This window comes from Bufo gargarizans, chromosome 6 (assembly GCF_014858855.1).
Source record: "Bufo gargarizans isolate SCDJY-AF-19 chromosome 6, ASM1485885v1, whole genome shotgun sequence".
In the NCBI taxonomy this organism is placed as follows: domain Eukaryota; kingdom Metazoa; phylum Chordata; class Amphibia; order Anura; family Bufonidae; genus Bufo; species Bufo gargarizans.
Window position 1 is genome coordinate 352,414,499 of NC_058085.1, and position 24,662 is coordinate 352,439,160.

Here is a 24,662-nt window from a genome sequence, read left to right on the forward strand (position 1 = left end):
CAGGCCGTGAGCCACACCCACACCAGACCATGTGATGGAGGTTACCAGGTGCAAAAGAGTGTTAGAATGCCAGGTAAAGGCAAACACACTCAAATCTAACAAGGCAGAAACCAAAAAACAAAAAAATATATAGTGGCAGTTCTGGAGGAGCTGCTCAGCCCCTGACACTGTGGCGTGTCTTTTATTGGGGGAGCAGCCCGACCGCATGTGGACCGCAGTAATCGACTAACCCCAGCAAAATATGCATACAATGGAGGATATCGGCGCGGTCCACATGCACCACAAGAGCAAACTACACAGAATGTAGAAATTAATCATATAAAACACAGAGAGAGAATGCACCAAACAGATATAACACTGACTTATGCTGGCAAGACAAAAATGCAGGTATTAAAAGCTGGGTGTGGCTCGCGGCCTGGCTTCATTCACATAGTACTACCACAGTATACATGCTGGGCATTTGTGGGAAGCTTGGCTGCGAGTTGAATTATATCACCTTCAGACCGTGTTCACACCATAGTTAGAGCAGCGGTTAGGACCCCTTGCCATGCTGAGAACCGTGACGTGGTGCATGATGGGCTCCGATATCTCCATGACTGGAATATATTGGCAAAAGTCTCAGCTTTTAATACCTGCATTTATTTCTTGCCAGCATAGTCAGTGTTATATCTGTTTGGTGCATTCTCTCTCTCTGTTTTATTCAGCTATCTACAGTACAAAAAGTACAGTACAATAAAATTCCAAAAATGAGAATAAGTCATCAATATTTTACTCTTGGAAAAACTCTTTAAATGATATTCTAAATGTATCCATAAGTCCCAAAATCACTTGGTGAAGACTAAAAAAAAGTGTCCTTTTGGCCTCCGATGAATTGGTATGCATCAAACTCTGCTTTCCTATACAGTGCATCACCAGAAAATATACCACACTGTATACTATTTTTAAGATTGTGTTTGTCCAGTGGCTGACATTTGTCACTGTATGGCAGGTAACGTCTACTTGGGGGAATACTCCTGACTTATAGCACGATGAACTATAAATGTACTTATAGTATGATGCACCTTTGTCCTCTATCATACAGGTACAACTTAAGTTCTCCGAAGAACAGGTCCGTCCTGGTGCAAGTGTAAACCTGGAAGTCTCAGCCAATGCTGGAGCCTACTGCTCTATACGTTCTGTGGATAAAGGATATTTACTTCAGAAGCCTCATGAGAGGTCACTGCTATCAGATTTTGTAAGTTTTACTCCATTTGTACATTATAATGTTCGCAATAACTTTTTGGAGCAAAATAATCAGTTATAACAGAGGTGATTAAGTATTATATGTAGCAAAGAAAAAGGGGGTCAGTCAAGCAAATCTCCATGGCTAGAAACACACACAAAAAAAAAAGCCAACAGCAAGGCGATCTCTATGAGACGGGAACCTAAAGGCAGAGTGTACCCAGCATGCATGTGGAACCTGCATCCCCTGTATTTTATGGTGGCCAGGTTCCCTTCTTATAGTGATCGCCTTGACACCAGCAGACGGGCACAAATAATTTTGTACAAAATGTATTTGTCAAGAATCTATAATTTATTAAATAAGTGTAGCATTAGCACCAGAATATTCTCTACAGTTATGGCATTATTTTAGCACACTTTATTTGTGTTTGCACAGTGCTGGTGCATTGTTTTTAGTATTTTTTTTGTCTAATTATTATATGTATTCACACCAAGTAACAAGCAAGAATATTTTTGGTATAACTCATCTTCTTACCAAAATAGTTAAAAGGGTTTTCCAAGATTTTTATCCTAATAGGTGAGGGTCAGTCACCCAGGATTTCCACCTATCAGCTGCTTGAGAAGGCACCGGTGCTCCTGTGAGCACATCTACGTACATTGTATATCTGCTGTGCTTGGTATTGCAGCTCAGCTCCATTCACTTCTATGGGGCTGAGCTGCACCTAGTCCATGTGACCGATAAACATGTTGTTACTGGCCTAGGAAAAGCTGAAGGAAAGACGCAGTGCTGCCTTCTCAAACAGCTGATTGGTGGGGATCCCAGGTTTAGATGAGTGAAGTTATCAAAAATGTGATTCTGCTGCTTTGCCGCATTTCACAAAGAAATTTGCATCCTGACAAATTACTTTGTCACGAAGTGCACTTCTTTGTATGTAGCCGTTGCAATGACGGGGAACGGCAATCATACAGCCCCTTGTCATTTGAACCCTTCAGATGCTGCTTTCATCGCTGATCGAGGCATCTGAGATTAACATTGAGTCAGGGGTTAATCCTTGAAATAAAAATACTCGCCTTATCCCTTTGATCGCGAAGAGGCCACCACGGCCATCTTTATTGAAATCTTGCGCGGTGCTTAAAGGTTAACTGTCACATTTAGACCCTAATTTCAATTTTCATATATGTAGTTACTAATAACATGATATTCCAGAATCAGTTACTATTAGACTGACTTACCCCATATTTAATAAGATTCAGCCCTTAGCAACCAGTCTGCATAAAACTGCAATTTCTTTTTTTTATATTATATTTTCAATTTCCTCATATACAAAATAATAGAGAGAAAACAAAATAATAGGCAATAAACACACAGAGGTATACTCGTATATATTACATGATTATCATTATCTAACATTGAAGTTCTATCCCTTTCTTTTAGCATTACAAAGACATATACAAAAGAATTATAACCCCCCCCCCCCCTCCCCGGTTGTCTTGGAGGTTTACAGAAACGAAATTGAATTTCATGGTCTCATATCGGGTATTTTATCCGACCTTCATTCATTTGTTCATAAGTTCTACATTTTATACTTTTCCTAACTTATTCCTTCTTCCCCCCTCATTCTTCCCCTTCATTTATATACCCCATCATTTTGTCCTGCAAGCATATTTGTAGCTCTGCACCATGTCACATAAGTTCTTCCATTCTTCACTATTTGGTGGGCCGTCCGCCCCCCACCCTCTAGCCACTACAACCCGCCCCAGCATCAATCCTTTTTCCCATTTCCTTTCACTTTTTCTATCCAGGCGAATATTTCCAATATAACCAAGCACTGCTGTAGCGATCTCCAAAGGCACATTGTGTCCAGTTGATCTGGTAAGTTCCTGGAAAACCCGGGTCCAATAAACCTGCATCAAAGGACAATACCAGATCAAATGGATGAAGTCTGCATTATTCATTCTGCACTTCCAACATCTAGAATCCCTGGTTTTATACATCCTACTCAGCGCCATAGGCGTTATATAAGTTCGATGGAGAATAAAAAACGGTGTCAGTCGGAAATTACTTGATAAGGTACTCCTTTTAATACTTTTATAGATACAACTCCAATCTAAGTTATTGGGTTCTACTTCTAGTGCCCATTTACTTTCACTTTTAAATTTAATCACACCCCCGAACCCCTTTTTAATTTTTTTATATATTTGTGAAATTGATATCTTAGACCCATTACTTTGATAACAGAATTCAACGAATTCTGAGTGTTTGGTAGTGAGATATTCTTTGTTCTTAGTTGTGTCAAAAGCATGCTTTAATCGTAAATATCTAAACCGAGTAAGAGTATCTAATTCTATGCTAAGCCCCATTTCCTCTAGTGACCTGAGCTTACCTTCCACCTAAATCTGTGAAATAAACCTAATTTCATTTTTTTCCCCAAAATACATAATCATCTAACCTCTGAAACTCACCTAAATTTATATTTCCCCATATGAGGGTAATCTTTAATGAATAATTTATACCCAATACTTTTTTAACATTAACCCATACCAAGTGCATCATATTACTGATTGGGCACTTCCTGCCCTTTATTTTTATAATCCCAGTTTCTAGGATACTAATACTGTTATATTGGAGACCTTCACACTCACACTCCAGATATCGACGCAATCTGTCATCCTCATTCATTAGCCACTGAAGCTGAGAGGCATAATAATAAACTCGAAAACAGGGAACGGACAGGCCACCATCTTCTTCGTCTAACCATAGATATTTTTGTTTCAGCCTCAATCTTTTTCTCCCCCATATGAGATAATTTATCACTCCTTCCAGTACATTAAAAAAATGATCCCCTATCCATACGGGGCAAGAGGAAATGACATAGAGGATCTGCGGTAACATGACCATCTTAATGATAGCGATTCGATCAGCCTGTCTAAGCAATATTTTTTGCCAGATACTTATTTTATTTTAAACCCTTTTAAGTAGAGGGGAAATATTAAGTTCTGCATACTCCTGGATCTCTGAAATAATTTTTATTCCGAGGTATTCAAGTGGTTCCGTGGGTTTCAATATTCTAACATTTAAATCAGTTCGCGTGATTTCATATCCAACTGGGAGCAGCACCAATTTAGTCCAGTTCACCCTAAAACCTGAAATCCGGCCAAACTGGTTTACTACTCCCATCAAATATGGCATCGTTGACACCCCCCCACCCTCCTCTAAGAAGAAGAGGATGTCATCCACATTTAAGCATATTTTATCTAATACACCCCTTCCCTCAAACCCCCTGATTCTATCATCTGCCCGCACCTTACACGCCAACGGCTCGAGGAATATAGCAAACAGTAATGGGGAGAGTGGGCACCCCTGCCTAGTTCCCCTTTGCAGTGATATCGACTCGGTTATCTCCCCATTAATCTTTATCCTCACGTTCGAGTGTTGATAAAGCAATTGCACCCATCTAAAAAAAATTTCCCCCAGGTTCAGCTCATGCATTATTTTCCAGAGGTATACCCACTCCACCCTGTCAAACACTTTTTCAGGACGGAGTGGGCAGCCCCCTCAATCATCTGGATGTTCAGCAGAGCACGGCAAATGTTCGTTTGAGCCTGACGTTTTGGTACAAACCCTGATTGATCTGGGTGTATTATTTTTTCTATGACTTTTTTTAATCGGTTTGCTAATAATTTGGCAAGTATTTTAAAGTCGGTGTTGAGAAGAGAGATGGGGCGATATGAGTCCACCTTACTCTCCTCCTTCCCCTTCTTGACTATCAGGGTCACCACCGCCTCAGAAAGAGAGGCAGGAAGTTGGCCCCCTTCCATTGATTCGTTGATGACCCGCAAGAAGACTGGTATAATAACCTCTCCATATCTTCTATATATCTCATAGGGGAGACCATCCGGCCCAGGGCAAGAGTTGCCCTTAATAGATTTCAAAGTATCCCGTAGTTCTTCCAGATTAATAGGGGCGTTCAATAATTCACTATCTTCCTCGGAAAGTCTGGGCAGAGATACACCCTCCAAAAAAAGTCTCAGATCCCCATCCCCCCCCCCCCACTCCCTCCGAGGAGTAGAGATTCCTATAGTATTTAACAAATTCCTGTTCAATTTCCCCCTGGTTGACTATCATCCCCCCATCTCTCCTCTCAACACACTTGATTCTGCTGCCTCCCTTTTGATTCTGTATAAGTGTGGACAGCAGTCTCCCTGGCTTACCAGATTCCCTAAAATATCGGGCTCCCTCAAAAAACACTTTTTGTTGTGCCTTATCAGCCAGGTAGTTTTTTAATAAAATGTGGGCGTCTTCTAGCTCAGCCACCATATCGAGAGAGCTATTTTCCAGTAAATCCTCCTCTATTTTCTTTTTTTTTTTTCCACCAGCTCTCTCTCCTTTTTGGCAAATTTTGTTTTTAAGGCCCTTAATTCTACCAACTATGGTTCCCCGTAGGTATGCTTTAAAAGCATCCCAAACGTACCCTATTTGTGTGGATCCTAGATTGATTTGCCAGTACTTCTCTATGTCTGCCGTAATACCTTCATCCTTATTTATCAGATTTAGCCAGTGCGGATTCAAACAAAATTCTCTATTTTTAAGTCTTGAACTTGTTTTAAATGTCAAGCTAACCGGGGAGTGATCTGATATACTATTCACCTCATACCTCATTCCTGATATCCGACCTATCAATTCTGGGCTAACAAGTGCCATGTCTATTCTTGACATTTTATTTCCCCGACTAAAACATGAGTACACACGCTTATCCTCATAAAGGTACCTCCACACATCTATTAATGCTAATTCATGCATTGTTCTTTTGAGAAGTGTTGGTTGACTTATGTCATATTTATCATTTGATATCACTGAGTACCTATCTAGCTTACTATTCATGACACTATTAAGATCTCCCATTATTAATATGGGACATCTACCTCGGGAGTCTGCAAACTCTACCAGATGATGTATAACATTCAAAGAGAATGGAGGGGGTATATAAACAAAGGCCAGGATGCATACTATACCATTCCACTGGCAATGAAGAAATACGTATCTGCGCCGATCATCAATCTTCTGATCTAGTGGGTTAAAGTCCACTTTATGATGTATATACACACTGACACCACATGAGTAGGTAAAAAGACATGAATGATACTGGTGTTTAGCCCATCTATGCATAAGTAAGTTTGTCTTATCCTTTGTATTGTGTGTCTTCAATAATCCCACTATGGCCGGGAGATGTCTAGTTACAGTATCAAAAACCATAACCCTCTTGATCTTATCTCCCAACCATGTACATTCCATGTCAAAATCCTACCCATGTGTGCCTCCCACCTGAATTTTAATATTTTTCATCCCTACTAAACCCTCCAAGACAACCTTCCCCCTCATTCCCCTACCCACCCCCCTACACCCCCAAACTGGTCGGCGGAAATCGATCATTTCCCCACCCCTTACTCTCAGCCCATTCCCTACCCCCCCCCTCATCTCCCCCGTCACTGCGTATCCATTTAAATCATGATCCTATTCCCCTAGCATCCAGCCACTCCACTGTTTCCTCTGGAGAGGCGAAAAAGCTGACTTGATCACGATATATTACCCGCAGCTTTGTAGGGTATATCAAGGAGTACTGTATCTGAGCAGCTGCTAACCTCTTTTTCACTTCTCTAAACTCTCGCCTTTTTGCCTGTGTTTCCCTGGAGAAATCTGGGTATATCTCTATATTATTTCCGTTAAACTCTATTGTCTGCAATTTCCTTTTACTTCTCATTATTGCATCTCTGTCCTTAGAGCTTAAAATTTTAGTTAGGATTGCTCTGGGGGTGGCCCCTTTTGGGGGAGGTCTCCCAGGGATCCTATGAGCTCTATCAACTGGGATACAAACCATTGGGATAATACCTCTTTACTAAAGCTTTCCTGAAGCCACCGCTGGATAAACCCCGTTGTATCCTCTCCTTCCACTCCTTCGGGGAATCCCACTAACCTAATATTTGACCTCCCGGATCTATCCTCCATTACAGTAATTATATTCTGTAGGGCTCTCTTCTCCCCATCTATATCTTCCACTCTTCTCTTTATACCCTCTATATCCTTCTTCATTCCTCCAGAAGATATCTGGAGCTCTTTGACCTTCTCCCTGACTTTATTCATCTCCTCCTTGATGAGGGAGAGATCGACCTGTGCCGATGCTATCTTCATAGTCAGTTCCTCTAATCTAAGGTTAGATTGTTTTACTGCGCCCAAAATTTCACCCAGTTTCTTATCCACTGACTTAATTCTTTCCTCCATACCTTGTCCATTACCTATCTGCTTTTCTGCCCCACCAACCTCCTCTGGGGCCTGCAGTTCTCCCACTTCCCTTTGAGTCTCCCTATTTCCCCGTAGCATACTCTTAGTCTTCGGCTGGGATTTAAGATATTTTTCTAGACCAGTTGTTGTACTGTTACTTTCCTCCTCCAGGGGAGGAAGTCCCGACGGACTTTCTGTTATATGATTTAGAAGGCATATCTACACCTTTAAATTCTGAAACAAAAAAAGGAGAAGAAGAAAAAAATAAAAATTAAGGAAGGGGCTCCCGCCGATAGGGAGCAGATCCCTCAGGAAACACCTATAAAAGTCAGCGGTGGCCAGTGGAACAAGAGCTTGGCAGTTCAATAGGTCCTTTATGCAGACTCTATTTCCATCTTCCTCAGTTACCAAAGGCCGACACACTCCTTAACACGCAATAACAAATAGAAGAGAATGAAGTCACGTTCTTTTCCATCCAGAACCTATCAATCAGCAGGTTCTTGCTCCTTCCGCAACTATTAAATCAAGCGATTTCTCGCTCCAGTATTCAGTATAACATAATCCTGTTGTCCCCTGATTAGGACCCTGGCTATTTCTCTCACAGGACCCCAATCTTTTCCAAGCTTTTCAGGCTTGCCATCTGCTTCATCTAGCCAGAAAGCTTTTATAAATATTCAGCTTCAGCTTCACTTCATTCGTTATGTGGCATATACACCACAATAATCTTATTTTTATCGGGAAAGTCTGGGTGGTCGAAGTATCCCGACTGCTATTTGGAGTCCCCCTTTATCTTCCTCTCTCCAGCCACACCTGGTTAGCCTAGTTAGGTACTCATGCACAGTTCTCCGCTTCAGGGCACCATCGTCACCATGCTAGGGGGCTTCCGCTTCTCTTTACACTTTGCGCTGCCAACCTCAGACCCTCAGATAAGCCTTGCTTTGCAAGGGCATTACCCCCCTAGTCACTTCTGAGCCAGAAAGCAATCAAAGCCAGTGGTGAGCAGACCACCAGTGCGCTCAGACAGAGCAAAACATCAACGCTACGGCGGTACCTGCTGGTCCTTTTGTCCAGGACCCTCCGCTCCTCAGCTCCCTCGTTCTTGCTGGATATGCAGTAGAGGAAAGCAATAGGGGCCGCAATGTAGAAAACTAGGGGGAAGCAGAAATGGATAGCTCTCACCACAGCCAGACTCCACTATATAGCACCTTTCTCCGCCACCATCAGACCTCCGGATTACTCAGGGCCATCGGTGCCGCATTTCCCGGACGCGTTCACGATCAGCAGCTTCCACGCCAAGCTCCTCGTAGCTCTGCGAGGTTGGGGAGCCGGAGAGTTGGGGAGTCATCTGCAGCGTTCACGCAACGGTCAGACGCCACATCCCAGGTCTGTGACGCACGCGGGGAAGGGGAGGGGTGAAGGCGCGGCACGTCAGCGCTCTCACATCATGCCGCTACGCTCGCCTAAAACTGCAATTTCACTATTCAGTTAATATGGCCACCACTGCCCTCACCCTGAGGCTAATCCCGCCTGCCCTCGCTACCCACAATGCATTGAGCTCCTCACATGCACTAGCCAGTAACAATAGTCCCCCAAAAGTGTCAGTAACCAGAGCCCTTCCCCCCTAAAGGGTTAATCTCCTGCAGCACAAAGGGGTCCTCTTACCACATGTTGCTTTCATTTATACACTGAGCAGATGGCAGATCTCCCTTCCCTGCTCTGCTTCGGCTCTGCATTGTCCCAGTCTGCTGAGTGAGGGAGCGTCTGCCAAGCGCAGGGACAGGGAGAAGTGCACACAGCCCAGCACTGTTATCAGCTGCTGGGGAGGACCTGGCTTTAATCATTTACTTACAGTCCCTGGCTGTCTGTAATCTGACCTTGCATTCTGTGTCCTCAGTCCTTCAACACTTAGGGACCCTGCATAGCAACCTGATTTTAAGCACAGGTAAAAGCAGGCAGTACAGGGAACAAAACTGTGGAACTAAGGGGTAATTGAGTACACAGTGAAAAGTTGAAATAAGGCCACCAAGGAGATATTAATCACCACAATCCAATACTCCCCCAAAAAATATAAGACAGTTATCCTTTAATGACATGTCATACGTGAGTATGATGAGATGAGTATGTATTTTTATTTTTTTTTACTTCCATTTCAGGGAAAATTGATTTGTCACAATGAAGCACGAGGAAATTCGACTTCACAGTGAATCAAATTTTTCCTGAAATTCACTTCGTTAACTTTGATTCGCTCAACTCTATTCCCGGGTGTCGGAATCCCACCTATCAGATACTGATGACCTATCCTGAGGAAAGGTCATCAGTATTAAAGTATCAGAAAACCCCTTTAAAGATTAAAAAGTGATTTTCCCATTTGACAAACCCCTTTTTTCCATAGAAACTCTAAGAGCCGGACCCCCCTCTATAATGCAGAGGCCTTATAGGTCCACTTAAATAGAGTTGCTCCTGTTCTGGCAGACTCAATGTGACCACTGCGGGTAAGAGGAACCAGACACAAAATTATCAATTTTTATTCAGGGCTACAACACCTCTAAGAAGTTGTTCCCAAATGAGACAACCACATTAAAGGGGTTATGCCATGACTGATGAAAATCAGACATCAAATGCAGATGTAACAAGCACCAAAATCAATGTGTTAGTGAGCCATCCTGACAGTGTAACTCAATACCAACCTTAAAGGGATTGTCCAAGTTCAGAGCTTAACCCTCAGGCAGCCCCTCTGAGCTGAATCGCATTGGACAAGGGAATTTTCTTGAGATCCAGTGACACACTGTGCTCTTCATGGGTAAGCTAGGCGGAGGCTTCCGCCTAGCAGTGAGCCCGGTGTTGTCACTGGCACTAATGGGCAGGCTTTAGAGCTGCCCTAGCCAGTGCTAAAGCCCACCCATTAGTGCCGGTGACGTCACCGGCAACACTGCTAGGTGGAAGCCTTTGCCTAGTGGTTTAAATCATTTAAGCAAACAGTCCTTACCCTGCGCAACACAGCCCAGGGCATGGGAGAACATCAAAGTTTGAAATGGTGGCAGTTGAACTGAGCACATTCGACCAGCTCAGTGAGAAGTACGAAAAAACAAGAAAAAGAACAAACAGCAGGTGGCGCTGTACAGATGCATTCTATTGAATAGCTCAAAGGCTATACAAAAATTTTAATTACAGTATGTGCTGGTTTGAACAATGTAGAAGGTGTTTCATGACATAACCCCTTTAAGTGGAACATTACAGTTCATTACTCTGAAAAAAAACTAGTTATATTGATACATGAAACCCCCCCCCCCCCCCCCACAAAAAGTAACCATAACTTTACTGTAGTAGAACCTGATTTATCATGTTTCTTAGGGCATTAAAATAATTTTAAAGTGCAATTGAAGAGGTTTTTAATAGAACAGTGTCATCCAATTACAGATTTCAAATGTTCAAGTTTGCAAAAAGACAATTAGGGAGCATTTGGGGCATTATGTATACTAAGGACACTGCAGGGGTTGGGATTAGACAATTGTCTGATTTTCATTTTTCACATCAATGGCATAATCCCTTTAAATTCCATTTTGTGTTGAATTTGGAGAGACTTGTTCTGTTAGTTGTGTTGAGCTATTTAATATTTTTTGTTGAAAGCTTGTACATTTTTGTCTAATAGACTTATTTGGCAATGGAGGTTGCATCATTTCTTTTGCAGCTATATGCCATTGTAACAATTGTACTGAGGAAATGTTTATCACCTGTGAAATTACACAACACAAACCAGTTGTCATTCTGGTCTTGCTTGCAGATCACATTTTCAGACTTAGGCTACATCGTGTACACAGTAGCAAACTTAGCAGAGGATCCTGTAAGCAACCAATGCCCAGAGAATGAGACCGTTCTTGATACTATGTTTATGAGGGCTTTCCAATTGGATCCATACTCACTATTTACGGTAAGGCAAAGTGTATCTAATAGAACATCAGATTTTAATAACTACATTTGTACTGTAAATCTAGCATTGTGTAGTTAATTTAAAGTACATTGGCTATTTAAATGCTTTCTCCAAGGCAAATGTTCTAAAAACATATTTGCAATTTCAATTTTAAGTAGGCATGAGCTAGTGGATTCTGAGCAAATCGAATCTGTCATAAATTTCCCAAAAATTTAGCTTCCAACTAAATCTGAATATATTGCAAATTAAATTTGATTCAGAGAAATCAGACCCCACAGTTTGGTGGAACCTGCTATGGTGGTCATACTTACCTGATCCCCATCAATGGGTTCTAGCCCTCTCACTCCAGGTCCGCAGGTCTCCCTGTGTCAACATCCGATTTGACATGAATCATGTGACTGCTCCAGCCAATCATTGGCCACAGCGCTGACGTATCACTTATGCAGCACGTGACCAGTCACTCAACTGCCACTGACACAGGGAGACCTGGGACCTGCAGGTACAGCCAAATCAAATTTGCAGAAGCTCGGTCATCTCTAGTGTTAATTCTGCTGACATCTGTGTAGGGTTTTATGTTATAAATGAATACCACAAGGCAGTCCTGAATCAGTCACATAAAAGATAAAAACAGCACTCAAAAACTCTGTGGGCTTATAATAGGTGCATTGGGATTCCATTGTCCATTGTCATTATGGTAAGAAAAATAGTTTTGCACGTTACACTGTTCTTCCTGTTCAAATAAAATGAAATTTGATGGAGCATCCAATGCAGATATCAATGAAACATTGAAGTGATTGGTCCATGAACAGTATTTGTCATCTATCCACCAATGCACATGATCAGTGATAAATACATAACCACTGAGATTTCAACTGCTGAGATTCCAACAAGTCACAAGAATGGGGGCCCTATACTCCAATTTGAATGAAGAAGTGGTCATGCACACCTAGCAGCGCTCCACTTATGTTTATAGAACTGACAGGGATAGCAAAAAACAGCATTGGACCATTGTGTGAATATGTTCCCTCTGCTCTATTATTAGGGGGGGGGTACTATCTCTCCTTAGAGAGGGAACACCTTAATCAGCATGAGGAGACTTAAAAGGCCATACATGTTCCTCTGGAATTCTGAGCTCTTAACAAGCTCTGCCTCTAATGCCACCATATGTAAGGCAGCGATCCAATAAGTCAATGTTCAGCTTTTTAACTAAGCCTTGAGACATGACTTGGATATTAAATAAGCCAGCACCTCATCTGCAGACAGCTGTTTCGGGGTGATCACTCATGCCAAAATTTTGCCCCAATCTAAGCCTCATCAACAACTGGGAGTGAATCTCAGCGAAACTCGCGTCACAGTTTGTGAGGCATTGTACTAAAATATTCAACATCAGGCACTGACTTCAAAAATTCTAGACCAAATACCCTAAGCAGCAGGGTAAATTATGATTAACCAATGGACGACCAGTCATTTTAATAATATCTGTAAAGCAGTTGTATTTAGACATTATATGGAACTGATCTAAGGCCAATATATAATGGGATTATTAAAATAGTGCATGGCAGTATTTAGACATTATGCAACCATGGTCTTTGAATACTAGTTCTACTTGAGAACATTATAGTTACAGTATATATGTCAAAGAATATTTGGGGGAATTTATAATAAGAGAAATATTTTAATTTTTTTGTTTGAGCCTGAATTGACTAAATGTGAGCTCTGTTTATGAAACATCTTGTGATTAGGGATGAGCGAACTCGAACTGTATAGTTCGGGTTCGTACCGAATTTTGGGGTGTCCGTGACACGGACCCGAATCCGGACGTTTTCGTAAAAGTCTGGGTTCGGGTTCGGTGTTCGTCGCTTTCTTGGCGCTTTTTGACGCTTTCTTGGAGCTTTTTGAAAGGCTGCAAAGCAGCCAATCAACGAGCGTCATACTACTTGCCCCAAGAGGCCATTAGAGCCATGCCTACTATTGGCATGGCTGTGATTGGCCAGAGCACCATGTGACCCAGCCTCTATTTAAGCTGGAGTCACATAGCGCCGCCCGTCACTCTGCTCTGATTAGCGTAGGGAGAGGTTGCGGCTGCGACAGTAGGGCGAGATTAGGCTGATTAACTCCTCCAAAAGACTTGATTAATTGATTGATCTGCAGCTGTGGATCATTGAGCTGCTGATACTCAATTGCTCACTGTTTTTAGGCTGCCCAGACCGTTTGTCAGTCACTTTATTCTGGGGTGATCGGTGGCCATTTTGTGTCTTGTGGTGCGCCAGCACAAGCTGCGACCAAGTGCATTTAACCCTCAATGGTGTGGTTGTTTTTTGGCTAAAGCCTACATCAGGGTGAAGCTGTCACACCAAGTGCATTTAAGCAGCAATAGTCTGTTTATTTTTTGGCCATATACTACATCAGGGGCAAGCTGCGCCTGTCAGCAAGTGCATTTAGCCCTCAATGGTGTGGTTGTTTTTTGGCTAAAGTCTACATCAGGGTGAAGCTGTCACACCAAGTGCATTTAACCAGCAATAGTCTGTTTATTTTTTGGCCATATACTACATCAGGGGCAAGCTGCGCCTGTCACCAAGTGCATTTAACCCTCAATGGTGTGGTTGTTTTTTGGCTAAAGCCTACATCAGGGTGAAGCTGTCACACCAAGTGCATTTAATTTAGCAATTTCCTAATTTAGTGGTTTCTGCTGTATCAGGCCTACTTTAAATAAATCCCTAAAAGGGTATATCAGAATCAAGGTGCTGATAGGGTCATTCTGAATAACTTCACACACACGCTACTGTGCATTTCCAAGTCTAATTCTGTCAGCAAATCTAAACCTGTCACCCAGCGCCTAAATACTAGGCCTCAAATTTATATCCCGCTAAATCTGTCGTTACTGCTGTACTGTTCTGGCCGGGCAAGTTATTTAGTGTCCGTCAAAGCAGATTTTTTGTTCTGGGTTGAAATACAATTCCCAATTTAGCAATTTCCTAATTTAGTGGTTTCTGCTGTATCAGAGCTATTTGAAATCTATCCCTAAAAGGGTATATAATATTCAAGGTGCACATAGGGTCATTCAGAATAACTTCACACACACGCTACTGTGCATTTCCCAGTCTAATTCTGTCAGTAAATCTATACAGAGGACAGCTTGTCCTTACCCCTGGGCAGCCTGGCACACATGAGCGACTACATGCTGCAGTGCCTACGCAACGACAGCAGAGTTGCCCACATTTTAACGTGTGTGGACTACTGGGTTGCAACCCTGCTGGATCCACGGTACAAAGACAATGGGCCCACCTTACTTCCTGCACTGGAGCGTGATAGGAAGATGCGCGAGTACAAGCGCACGTTGGTAGACGCGCTACTGAGAGCATTCCCAAATGTCACAGGGGAACAAGTGGAAGCCCAAGGCCAAGGCAGAGGAGGAGCAAGAAGTCGCCAAGGCAGCTGTGTCACGGCCAGCTCCTCTGAGGGCAGGGTTAGCATGGCAGAGATGTGGAAAAGTTTTGTCAACACGCCACAGCTAACTGCACCACCACCTGATACGCAACGTGTTAGCAGGAGGCAACATTTAACTAACATGGTGGAACAGTACGTGTGCACACCCCTCCACGTACTGACTGATGGTTCGGCCCCATTCAACTTCTGGGTCTCTAAATTGTCCACGTGGCCAGAGCTAGCCTTTTATGCCTTGGAGGTGCTGGCCTGCCCAGCGGCCAGCGTTTTGTCTGAACGTGTATTCAGCACGGCAGGGGGCGTCATTACAGACAAACGCAGCCGCCTGTCTACAGCCAATGTGGACAAGCTGACGTTCATAAAAATGAACCAGGCATGGATCCCACAGGACCTGTCCATCCCTTGTGCAGATTAGACAATAACTACCTCCCCTTAACCATATATTATTGTACTCCAGGGCACTTCCTCATTCAATCCTATTATTATTTTCATTTTACCATTATATTGCGAGGCTACCCAAAGTTGAATGAACCTCTCCTCTGTCTGGGTGCCGGGGCCTAAATATATGCCAATGGACTGTTCCAATGTTGGGTGACGTGAAGCCTGATTCTCTGCTATGACATGCAGACTGATTCTCTGCTGACATGAAGCCAGATTGTCTGTTACGGGACCTCTCTCCTCTGCCTGGGTGCTGGGCCTAAATATCTGACAATGGACTGTTGCAGTGGTGGCTGACGTTAAGCCTGATTCTCTGCTATGATATGAAGACTAGGGATGAGCGAACTCGAACTGTATAGTTCGGGTTCGTACCGAATTTTGGGGTGTCCGTGACACGGACCCGAACCCGGACATTTTCGTAAAAGTCCGGGTTCGAGTTCGGTGTTCGTCGCTTTCTTGGCGCTTTTGTGACGCTTTCTTGGCGCTTTTTGAAAGGCTGCAAAGCAGCCAATCAACAAGCGTCATACTACTTGCCCCAAGAGGCCGTCACAGCCATGCCTACTATTGGCATGGCTGTGATTGGCCAGAGCACCATGTGACCCAGCCTCTATTTAAGCTGGAGTCACATAGCGCCGCCCGTCACTCTGCTCTGATTAGCGTAGGGAGAGGTTGCGGCTGCGACAGTAGGGCGAGATTAGGCAGATTAACTCCTCCAAAGGACTTGATTAATCGATCGATCTGCAGCTGTGCATCATTGAGCTGCTGAAATTCAAATGCTCACTGTTTTTAGGCTGCCCAGACCGTTTGTCAGTCACTTTTTTCTGGGGTGATCGGCGGCCATTTTGTGTCTTGTGCGGTGCTGCGACCAAGTGCATCCAAGCTGCAAATAAGTGCATTTAACCCTCAATGGTGTGGTTGTTTTTTGGCTAAAGCCTACATCAGGGTGAAGCTGTGACACCAAGTGCATTTAACCAGCAATAGTCTGTTCATTTTTTGGCCATATACTACATCAGGGGCAAGCTGCGCCCGTCACCAAGTGCATTTAACCCTCAGTAGTGTGGTTGGTCAAGCTGTCACACCAAGTGCATTTAACCAGCAATAGTCTGTTCATTTTTTGGCCATATACTACATCAGGGGCAAGCTGCGCCTGTCACCAAGTGCATTTAACCCTCAATGGTGTGGTTGTTTTTTGGCTAAAGCCTACATCAGGGTGAAGCTGTCACACCAAGTGCATTTAACCAGCAATAGTCTGTTCATTTTTTGGCCATATACTAAATCAGGGGCAAGCTGCGCCCGTCACCAAGTGCATTTAACCCTCAGTAGTGTGGTTGGTCAAGCTGTCACATCAAGTGCATTTAACCAGCAATAGTGTGGTTATTTTTTGGCCATATCCCAGTCTAATTCTGTCACTAAATCCATACCGGTCACCCAGCGCCTAAATACTAGGCCTCAAATTTATATCCCGCTAAATCTGTCGTTACCGCTGTACTGTTGTGGCTGGGCAAGTTATTTAGTGTCCGTCAAAGCACATTTTTTGTTCAGGGTTGAAATACAATTCCCAATTTAGCAATTTCATAATTTAGTGGTTTCTGCTATATCAGAGCTATTTGAAATCTATCCCTAAAAGGGTATATAATATTCAAGGTGCACATAGGGTCATTCAGAATAACTTCACACACACGCTACTGTGCATTTCCAAGTCTAATTCTGTCACTAAATCCATACCGGTCACCCAGCGCCTAAATAGTAGGCCTCAAATTTATATCCCGCTAAATCTGTCGTTACCGCTGTCCTGTTGTGGATGGGCAAGTTATTTAGTGTCCGCCAAAGCACATTTTTTGTTCTGGGTTGAAATACAATTCCCAATTTAGCAATTTCATAATTTAGTGGTTTCTGCTATATCAGAGCTATTTGAAATCTATCCCTAAAAGGGTATATAATATTCAAGGTGCACATAGGGTCATTCAGAATAACTTCACACACACGCTACTGTGCATTTCCAAGTCTAATTCTGTTAGTAAATCCATACCGGTCACCCAGCGCCTAAATACTAGGCCTCAAATTTATATCCCGCTACATCTGTCGTTACCGCTGTCCTGTTGTGGATGGGCAAGTTATTTAGTGTCCGTCAAAGCACATTTTTTGTTCTGGGTTGAAATACAATTCCCAATTTAGCAATTTCATAATTTAGTGGTTTCTGCTATATCAGAGCTATTTGAAATCTATCCCTAAAAGGGTATATAATATTCAAGGTGCACATAGGGTCATTCAGAATAACTTCACACACACGCTACTGTGCATTTCCAAGTCTAATTCTGTCACTAAATCCATACCGGTCACCCAGCGCCTAAATACTAGGCCTCAAATTTATATCCCGCTAAATCTGTCGTTACCGCTGTCCTGTTGTGGATGGGCAAGTTATTTAGTGTCCGTCAAAGCACATTTTTTGTTCTGGGTTGAAATACAATTCCCAATTTAGCAATTTCATAATTTAGTGGTTTCTGCTATATCAGAGCTATTTGAAATCTATCCCTAAAAGGGTATATAATATTCAAGGTGCACATAGGGTCATTCAGAATAACTTCACACACACGCTACTGTGCATTTCCAAGTCTAATTCTGTCACTAAATCCATACCGGTCACCCAGCGCCTAAATACTAGGCCTCAAATTTATATCCCGCTACATCTGTCGTTACCGCTGTCCTGTTGTGGATGGGCAAGTTATTTAGTGTCCGTCAAAGCACATTTTTTGTTCTGGGTTGAAATACAATTCCCAATTTAGCAATTTCATAATTTAGTGGTTTCTGCTATATCAGAGCTATTTGAAATCTATCCCTAAAAGGGTATATAATATTCAAGGTGCACATAGGGTCATTCAGAATAACTTCACACACACGCTACTGTGCATTTCCAAGTCTAATTCTGTCACTAAATCCATACCGGTCACCCAGCGCCTAAATACTAGCCCTCAAATTTATATCCCGCTGAATTTGAATACAATACATTGGGCCAAATAATATTTTTGTTGTTGTGGTGAAGCATAACAATGAGGAAAACATCTAGTAAGGGACGCGGACATGGACATGGTCGTGGTGGTGTTAGTGGACCCTCTGGTGCTGGGAGAGGACGTGGCCGTTCTGCCACATCCACACGTCCTAGTGTACCAACTACCTCAGGTCCCAGTAGCCGCCAGAATTTACAGCGATATATGGTGGGGCCCAATGCCGTTCTAAGGATGGTAAGGCCTGAGCAGGTACAGGCATTAGTCAATTGGGTGGCCGACAGTGGATCCAGCACGTTTACATTATCTCCCACCCAGTCTTCTGCAGAAAGCGCACAGATGGCGCCTGAAAACCAACCCCATCAGTCTGTCACATCACCCCCATGCATACCAGGGAAACTGTCTCAGCCTCAAGTTATGCAGCAGTCTCTTATGCTGTTTGAAGACTCCGCTGGCAGGGTTTCCCAAGGGCATCCACCTAGCCCTTCCCCAGCGGTGAAAGACATAGAATTCACTGACGCACAACCACTTATGTTTCCTGATGATGAGGACATGGGAATACCATCTCAGCATGTCTCTGATGATGACGAAACACAGGTGCCAACTGCTGCGTCTTTCTGCAGTGTGCAGACTGAACAGGAGGTCAGGGATCAAGACTGGGTGGAAGACGATGCAGGGGACGATGAGGTCCTAGACCTCACATGGAATGAAGGTCGTGCCACTGACTTTCACAGTTCGGAGGAAGAGGCAGTGGTGAGACCGAGCCAACAGCGTAGCAAAAGAGGGAGCAGTGGGCAAAAGCAGAACACCCGCCACCAAGAGACTCCGCCTGCTACTGACCGCCGCCATCTAGGACCGAGCACCCCAAAGGCAGCTTCAAGGAGTTCCCTGGCATGGCACTTCTTCAAACAATGTGCCGACGACAAGACCCGAGTGGTTTGCACACTGTGCCATCAGAGCCTGAAGCGAGGCATTAACGTTCTGAACCTGAGCACAACCTGCATGACCAGGCACCTGCATGCAAAGCATGAACTGCAGTGGAGTAAACACCTTAAAACCAAGGAAGTCACTCAGGCTACCCCTGCTATCTCTTCTGCTGCTGCCGCCTCGGCCTCTTCCTCTGCCTCCTGAGGAACGTTGGCACCTGCTGCCCAGCAAACAGGGGATGTACCACCAACACCACCACCACCTCCGTCACCAAGCATCTCAACCATGTCACACGGCAGCGTTCAGCTCTCCATCTCACAAACATTTGGGAGAAAGCTTAAATTCCCACCTAGCCACCCTCGATCCCTGGCCCTGAATGCCAGCATGTCTAAACTACTGGCCTATGAAATGCTGTAATTTAGGCTGGTGGACACAGACAGCTTCAAACAGCTCATGTCGCTTGCTGTCCCACAGTATGTTGTTCCCAGCCGCCACTACTTCTCCAAGAGAGCCGTGCCTTCCCTGCACAACCAAGTATCCGATAAAATCAAGTGTGCACTGCGCAACGCCATCTGTAGCAAGGTCCACCTAACCACAGATACGTGGACCAGTAAGCACGGCCAGGGACAATATATCTCCCTAACTGCACACTGGGTAAATGTAGTGGCAGCTGGGCCCCAGGCGGAGAGCTGTTTAGCGCACGTCCTTCCGCCGCCAAGGATCGCAGGGACACATTCTTTGCCTCCTGTTGCCACCTCCTCCTTCTCGGCTTCCTCCTCCTCTTCTTCCACCTGCTCATCCAGTCAGCCACACACCTTCACCACCAACTTCAGCACAGCCCGGGGTAAACGTCAGAAGGCCATTCTGAAACTCATATGTTTGGGGGACAGGCCCCACACCGCACAGGAGTTGTGGCGTGGTATAGAACAACAGACCGACGAGTGGTTGCTGCCGGTGAGCCTCAAGCCCGGCCTGGTGGTGTGTGATAATGGGCGAAATCTCGTTGCAGCTCTGGGACTAGCCAATTTGACGCACATCCCTTGCTTGGCGCATGTGCTGAATTTGGTGGTGCAGAAGTTCATTCACAACTACCCCGACATGTCAGAGCTGCTGCATAAAGTGCGGGCCGTCTGTTCGCGCTTCCGGCGTTCACCTCCTGCTGCTGCTCGCCTGTCTGCGCTACAGCGTAACTTCGGCCTTCCCGCTCACCGCCTCATATGCGACGTGCCCACCAGGTGGAACTCCACCTTGCACATGCTGGACAGACTGTGCGAGCAGCAGCAGGCCATAGTGGAGTTTCAGCTGCAGCACGCACGGGTCAGTCGCACTGCGGAACAGCACCACTTCACCACCAATGACTGGGCCTCCATGCGAGACCTGTGTGCCCGGTTGCGCTTTTTCGAGTACTCCACCAACATGGCCAGTGGCGATGACGCCGTTATCAGTGTTACAATACCACTTCTATGTCTCCTTGAGAAAACACTTAGGGCGATGATGGAAGAGGAGGTGGCCCAGGAGGAGGAGGAAGAGGGGTCATTTTTAGCACTTTCAGGCCAGTCTCTTCAAGGTGACTCAGAGGGAGGTTTTTGTCAACAGCAGAGGCCAGGTACAAATGTAGCCAGCCAGGGCCCACTACTGGAGGACGAGGAGGACGAGGATGAGGAGGAGGTGGAGGAGGTTGAGGATGAAGCATGGTCACAGCGGGGTGGCACCCAACGCAGCTCGGGTCCATCACTGGTGCGTGGCTGGGGTGAAAGGCAGGACAATGACGATACGCCTCCCACAGAGGACAGCTTGTCCTTACCCCTGGGCAGCCTGGCACACATGAGCGACTACATGCTGCAGTGCCTGCGCAACGACAGCAGAGTTGCCCACATTTTAACCTGTGCGGACTACTGGGTTGCCACCCTGCTGGATCCACGCTACAAAGACAATGTGCCCACCTTACTTCCTGCACTGGAGCGTGATAGGAAGATGCGCGAGTACAAGCGCACGTTGGTAGACGTGCTACTGAGAGCATTCCCAAATGTCACAGGGGAACAAGTGGAAGCCCAAGGCCAAGGCAGAGGAGGAGCAAGAGGTCGCCAAGGCAGCTGTGTCACGGCCAGCTCCTCTGAGGGCAGGGTTAGCATGGCAGAGATGTGGAAAACTTTTGTCAACACGCCACAGCTAACTGCACCACCACCTGATACGCAGCGTGTTAGCAGGAGGCAACATTTCACTAACATGGTGGAACAGTACGTGTGCACACCCCTCCACGTACTGACTGATGGTTCGGCCCCATTCAACTTCTGGGTCTCTAAATTGTCCACGTGGCCAGAGCTAGCCTTTTATGCCTTGGAGGTGCTGGCCTGCCCGGCGGCCAGCGTTTTGTCTGAACGTGTATTCAGCACGGCAGGGGGCGTCATTACAGACAAACGCAGCCGCCTGTCTACAGCCAATGTGGACAAGCTGACGTTCATAAAAATAAACCAGGCATGGATCCCACAGGACCTGTCCGTCCCTTGTCCAGATTAGACATTAACTACCTCCCCTTAACCATATATTATTGGACTCCAGGGCACTTCCTCATTCAATCCTATTTTTATTTTCATTTTACCATTATATTGCGAGGCTACCCAAAGTTGAATGAACCTCTCCTCTGTCTGGGTGCCAGGGCCTAAATATATGCCAATGGACTGTTGCAGTGGTGGCTGACGTGAAGCCTGATTCTCTGCTATGACATGCAGACTAATTCTCTGCTGACATGAAGCCAGATTGTCTGTTACGGGACATCTCTCCTCTGCCTGTGTGCTGGGCCTAAATATATGCCAATGGACTGTTGCAGTGGTGGCTGACGTGAAGCCTGATTCTCTGCTATGACATGCAGACTGATTCTCTGCTGACATGAAGCCAGATTGTCTGTTACGGGACCTCTCTCCTCTGCCTGGGTGCTGGGCCTAAATTTATGACAATGGACTGTTGCAGTGGTGGCTGACGTGAAGCCTGATTCTCTGCTATGACATGCAGACTGATTCTCTGCTGACATGAAGCCAGATCCTCTGTTACGGGACCTCTCTCCTCTGCCTGGGTGCTGGGCCTAAATTTATGAAAATGGACTCTTACAGTGGTGGGTGACGTGAAGCCTGATTCTCTGCTATGATATGAAGACTGATTCTCTGCTGACATGAAGCCAGATTGTCTGTTACGGGACCTCTCTCCTCTGCCTGGGGGCTGGGCCTAAATTTATGAAAATGGACTGTTACAGTGGTCGGTGACGTGAAGCCTGATTCTCTGCTATGATATGAAGACTGATTCTCTGCTGACATGAAGCCAGATTGTCTGTTACGGGACCTCTCTCCTCTGCCTGGGTGCTGGGCCTAAATATCTGACAATGGACTGTTGCATTGGTGGCTGACGTGAAGCCTGATTCTCTGCTATGACATGAAGACTGATTCTCTGCTGACATGAAGCCAGATTATCTTTTACGGGACCTCTCTTCTCTGCCTGGGTGTTGGGCCTAAATATCTGATAATGGACTGTTGCAGTGGTAGCTGACGTGAAGCCTGATTCTCTGCTATGATATGAAGACTGATTCTCTGCTGACATGAAGCCAGATTGTCTGTTACGGGACCTCTCTCCTCTGCCTGGGTGCTGGGCCTAAATTTATGAAAATGGACTGTTGCAGTGGTGGCTGACGTGAAGCCTGATTCTCTGCTATGACATGCAGACTGATTCTCTGCTGACATGAAGACAGATTCTCTGTTACGGGACCTCTCTCCTCTGCCTGGGTGCCGGGGCCTAAATATCTGAGAACGGACTATTCCAGTGGTGGGTGACGTGAAGCCAGATTCTCTGCTATGGGACCTCTCTCCAATTGATTTTGGTTAATTTTTATTTATTTAATTTTTATTTTAATTCATTTCCCTATCCACATTTGTTTGCAGGGGATTTACCTACATGTTGCTGCCTTTTGCAGCCCTCTAGCCCTTTCCTGGGCTGTTTTACAGCCTTTTTAGTGCCAAAAAGTTCGGGTCCCCATTGACTTCAATGGGGTTCGGGTTCGGGACGAAGTTCGGATCGGGTTCGGATCCCGAACCCGAACATTTCCGAGAAGTTCGGCCGAACTTCTCGAACCCGAACATCCAGGTGTTCGCTCAACTCTACTTGTGATATTTGACAAACTTGGTGTATCTTAAATGGGCCATAAAATGTACATTATGTGTATGGAAGTGCTTCGATATAAATAACCTAGCATTACAATACTTTTCTTTTTCTCTCTTCTAGCATAGCGGCCTAAAAACTTTTACAAACGCTAAGTTTAAGAGTCCACCGATTTGTGTGGAAAATCCGTTTGCTGCCCGCAGTGGAACCAAACTGAAAAAAACTGGTGATAAAGGTATGTACACAACTAGTCAGTGTAATTACAGGATATTAACAATGAGAAAATGACATGTATTGGGCTCATGGATGTATTTAGTCCGCATCCGAGACACTTTTTTTGCGTGTCAGATGCTTATCCATTCACTTCACTTAACCAAAAAAATATAGAACATGTCCTATTCTTGTCCGCAAAATACAGGGCCGGCCAGTCCATTCCGAAAGTTATGGAATACACACAGACAGTTTCCGTTTCTTGCTGATTTGCAATTTGCGGACAGCAAAAAAGGCAACGGTCATGTGCCTGACCTCTTAAAGTAATTTTTTTTTTGTTTTTGCTAATGTGTAGGGACAGAGATAGGGAACATTTTTTTTAATGTTTTATTTAGGGAACTCGTTTTTTTTATAGTACATCACTCGGATCTTTTCAGAGAGCGTTCCTATCAGCACAGTGCTGCACTAGGAAGACGGGCTGGGCTGGAAGCTGCTGAGCATCTGCCTTCATTGCTCCCTCAGTAGTGCGGACAATACAGTCATAACTATAAATGAAATATATTCTTCTCCTGTATTCCCAGCTTGCTTAGCCAACCGCCAGAAGATACTGGCAATGCAGGGAGGCAGGGTGAAGCTGTTTCACTGTATCAGGCTCTGCTCCTCCTGCAACTGACAATGCTCCTGCTCTTTTATTGATAGGGCCAGACAGTGTAGACCAGGGATGCTCAACCTGCGGCTCTTCAGCTGTTGCAAGATTACAACTCCCAGCATGCCCTAATAGCTATAGGCTGTCCAGGTATGCTGGGAGTTGTAGTTTTTCAATAGCTGGAGGGCTGCATGTTGGGCCTCCCTGGTGTAGATGATCTCATGCCTGGCCTTGTCAACCAAAGTGCAGTGGGGATGGCTGTTTCAGAGATAGCAGAGCCTCTAGGAGAAACAGCAACACCCCCATTGCTCCTAGAGGCTAATTTGCATATATTAAAACATTTTTCTCAGCAATACGGGCACATATGAACATGGAACCAACCCAGATGCCTTCAGCTGCCAAGCGCACATGTAACAGGTCAGTCAG

General features: G+C 44.9%; 1 protein-coding gene across 1 annotated transcript in view; it reads left to right on the top strand.

Annotated features, from left to right (window-relative positions):
* LOC122942211 (ovostatin-like) overlaps positions 1 to 24,662 on the top strand; it is a 168,264-nt gene that overhangs the window by 68,325 nt on the left and 75,277 nt on the right. The window contains exons 12-14 of the mRNA XM_044299711.1: positions 1,082 to 1,234; positions 11,280 to 11,426; positions 23,504 to 23,615. Of these exons, the coding sequence (XP_044155646.1) occupies positions 1,082 to 1,234; positions 11,280 to 11,426; positions 23,504 to 23,615 (412 nt within the window). The remainder of the gene's footprint in view (positions 1 to 1,081; positions 1,235 to 11,279; positions 11,427 to 23,503; positions 23,616 to 24,662) is intronic.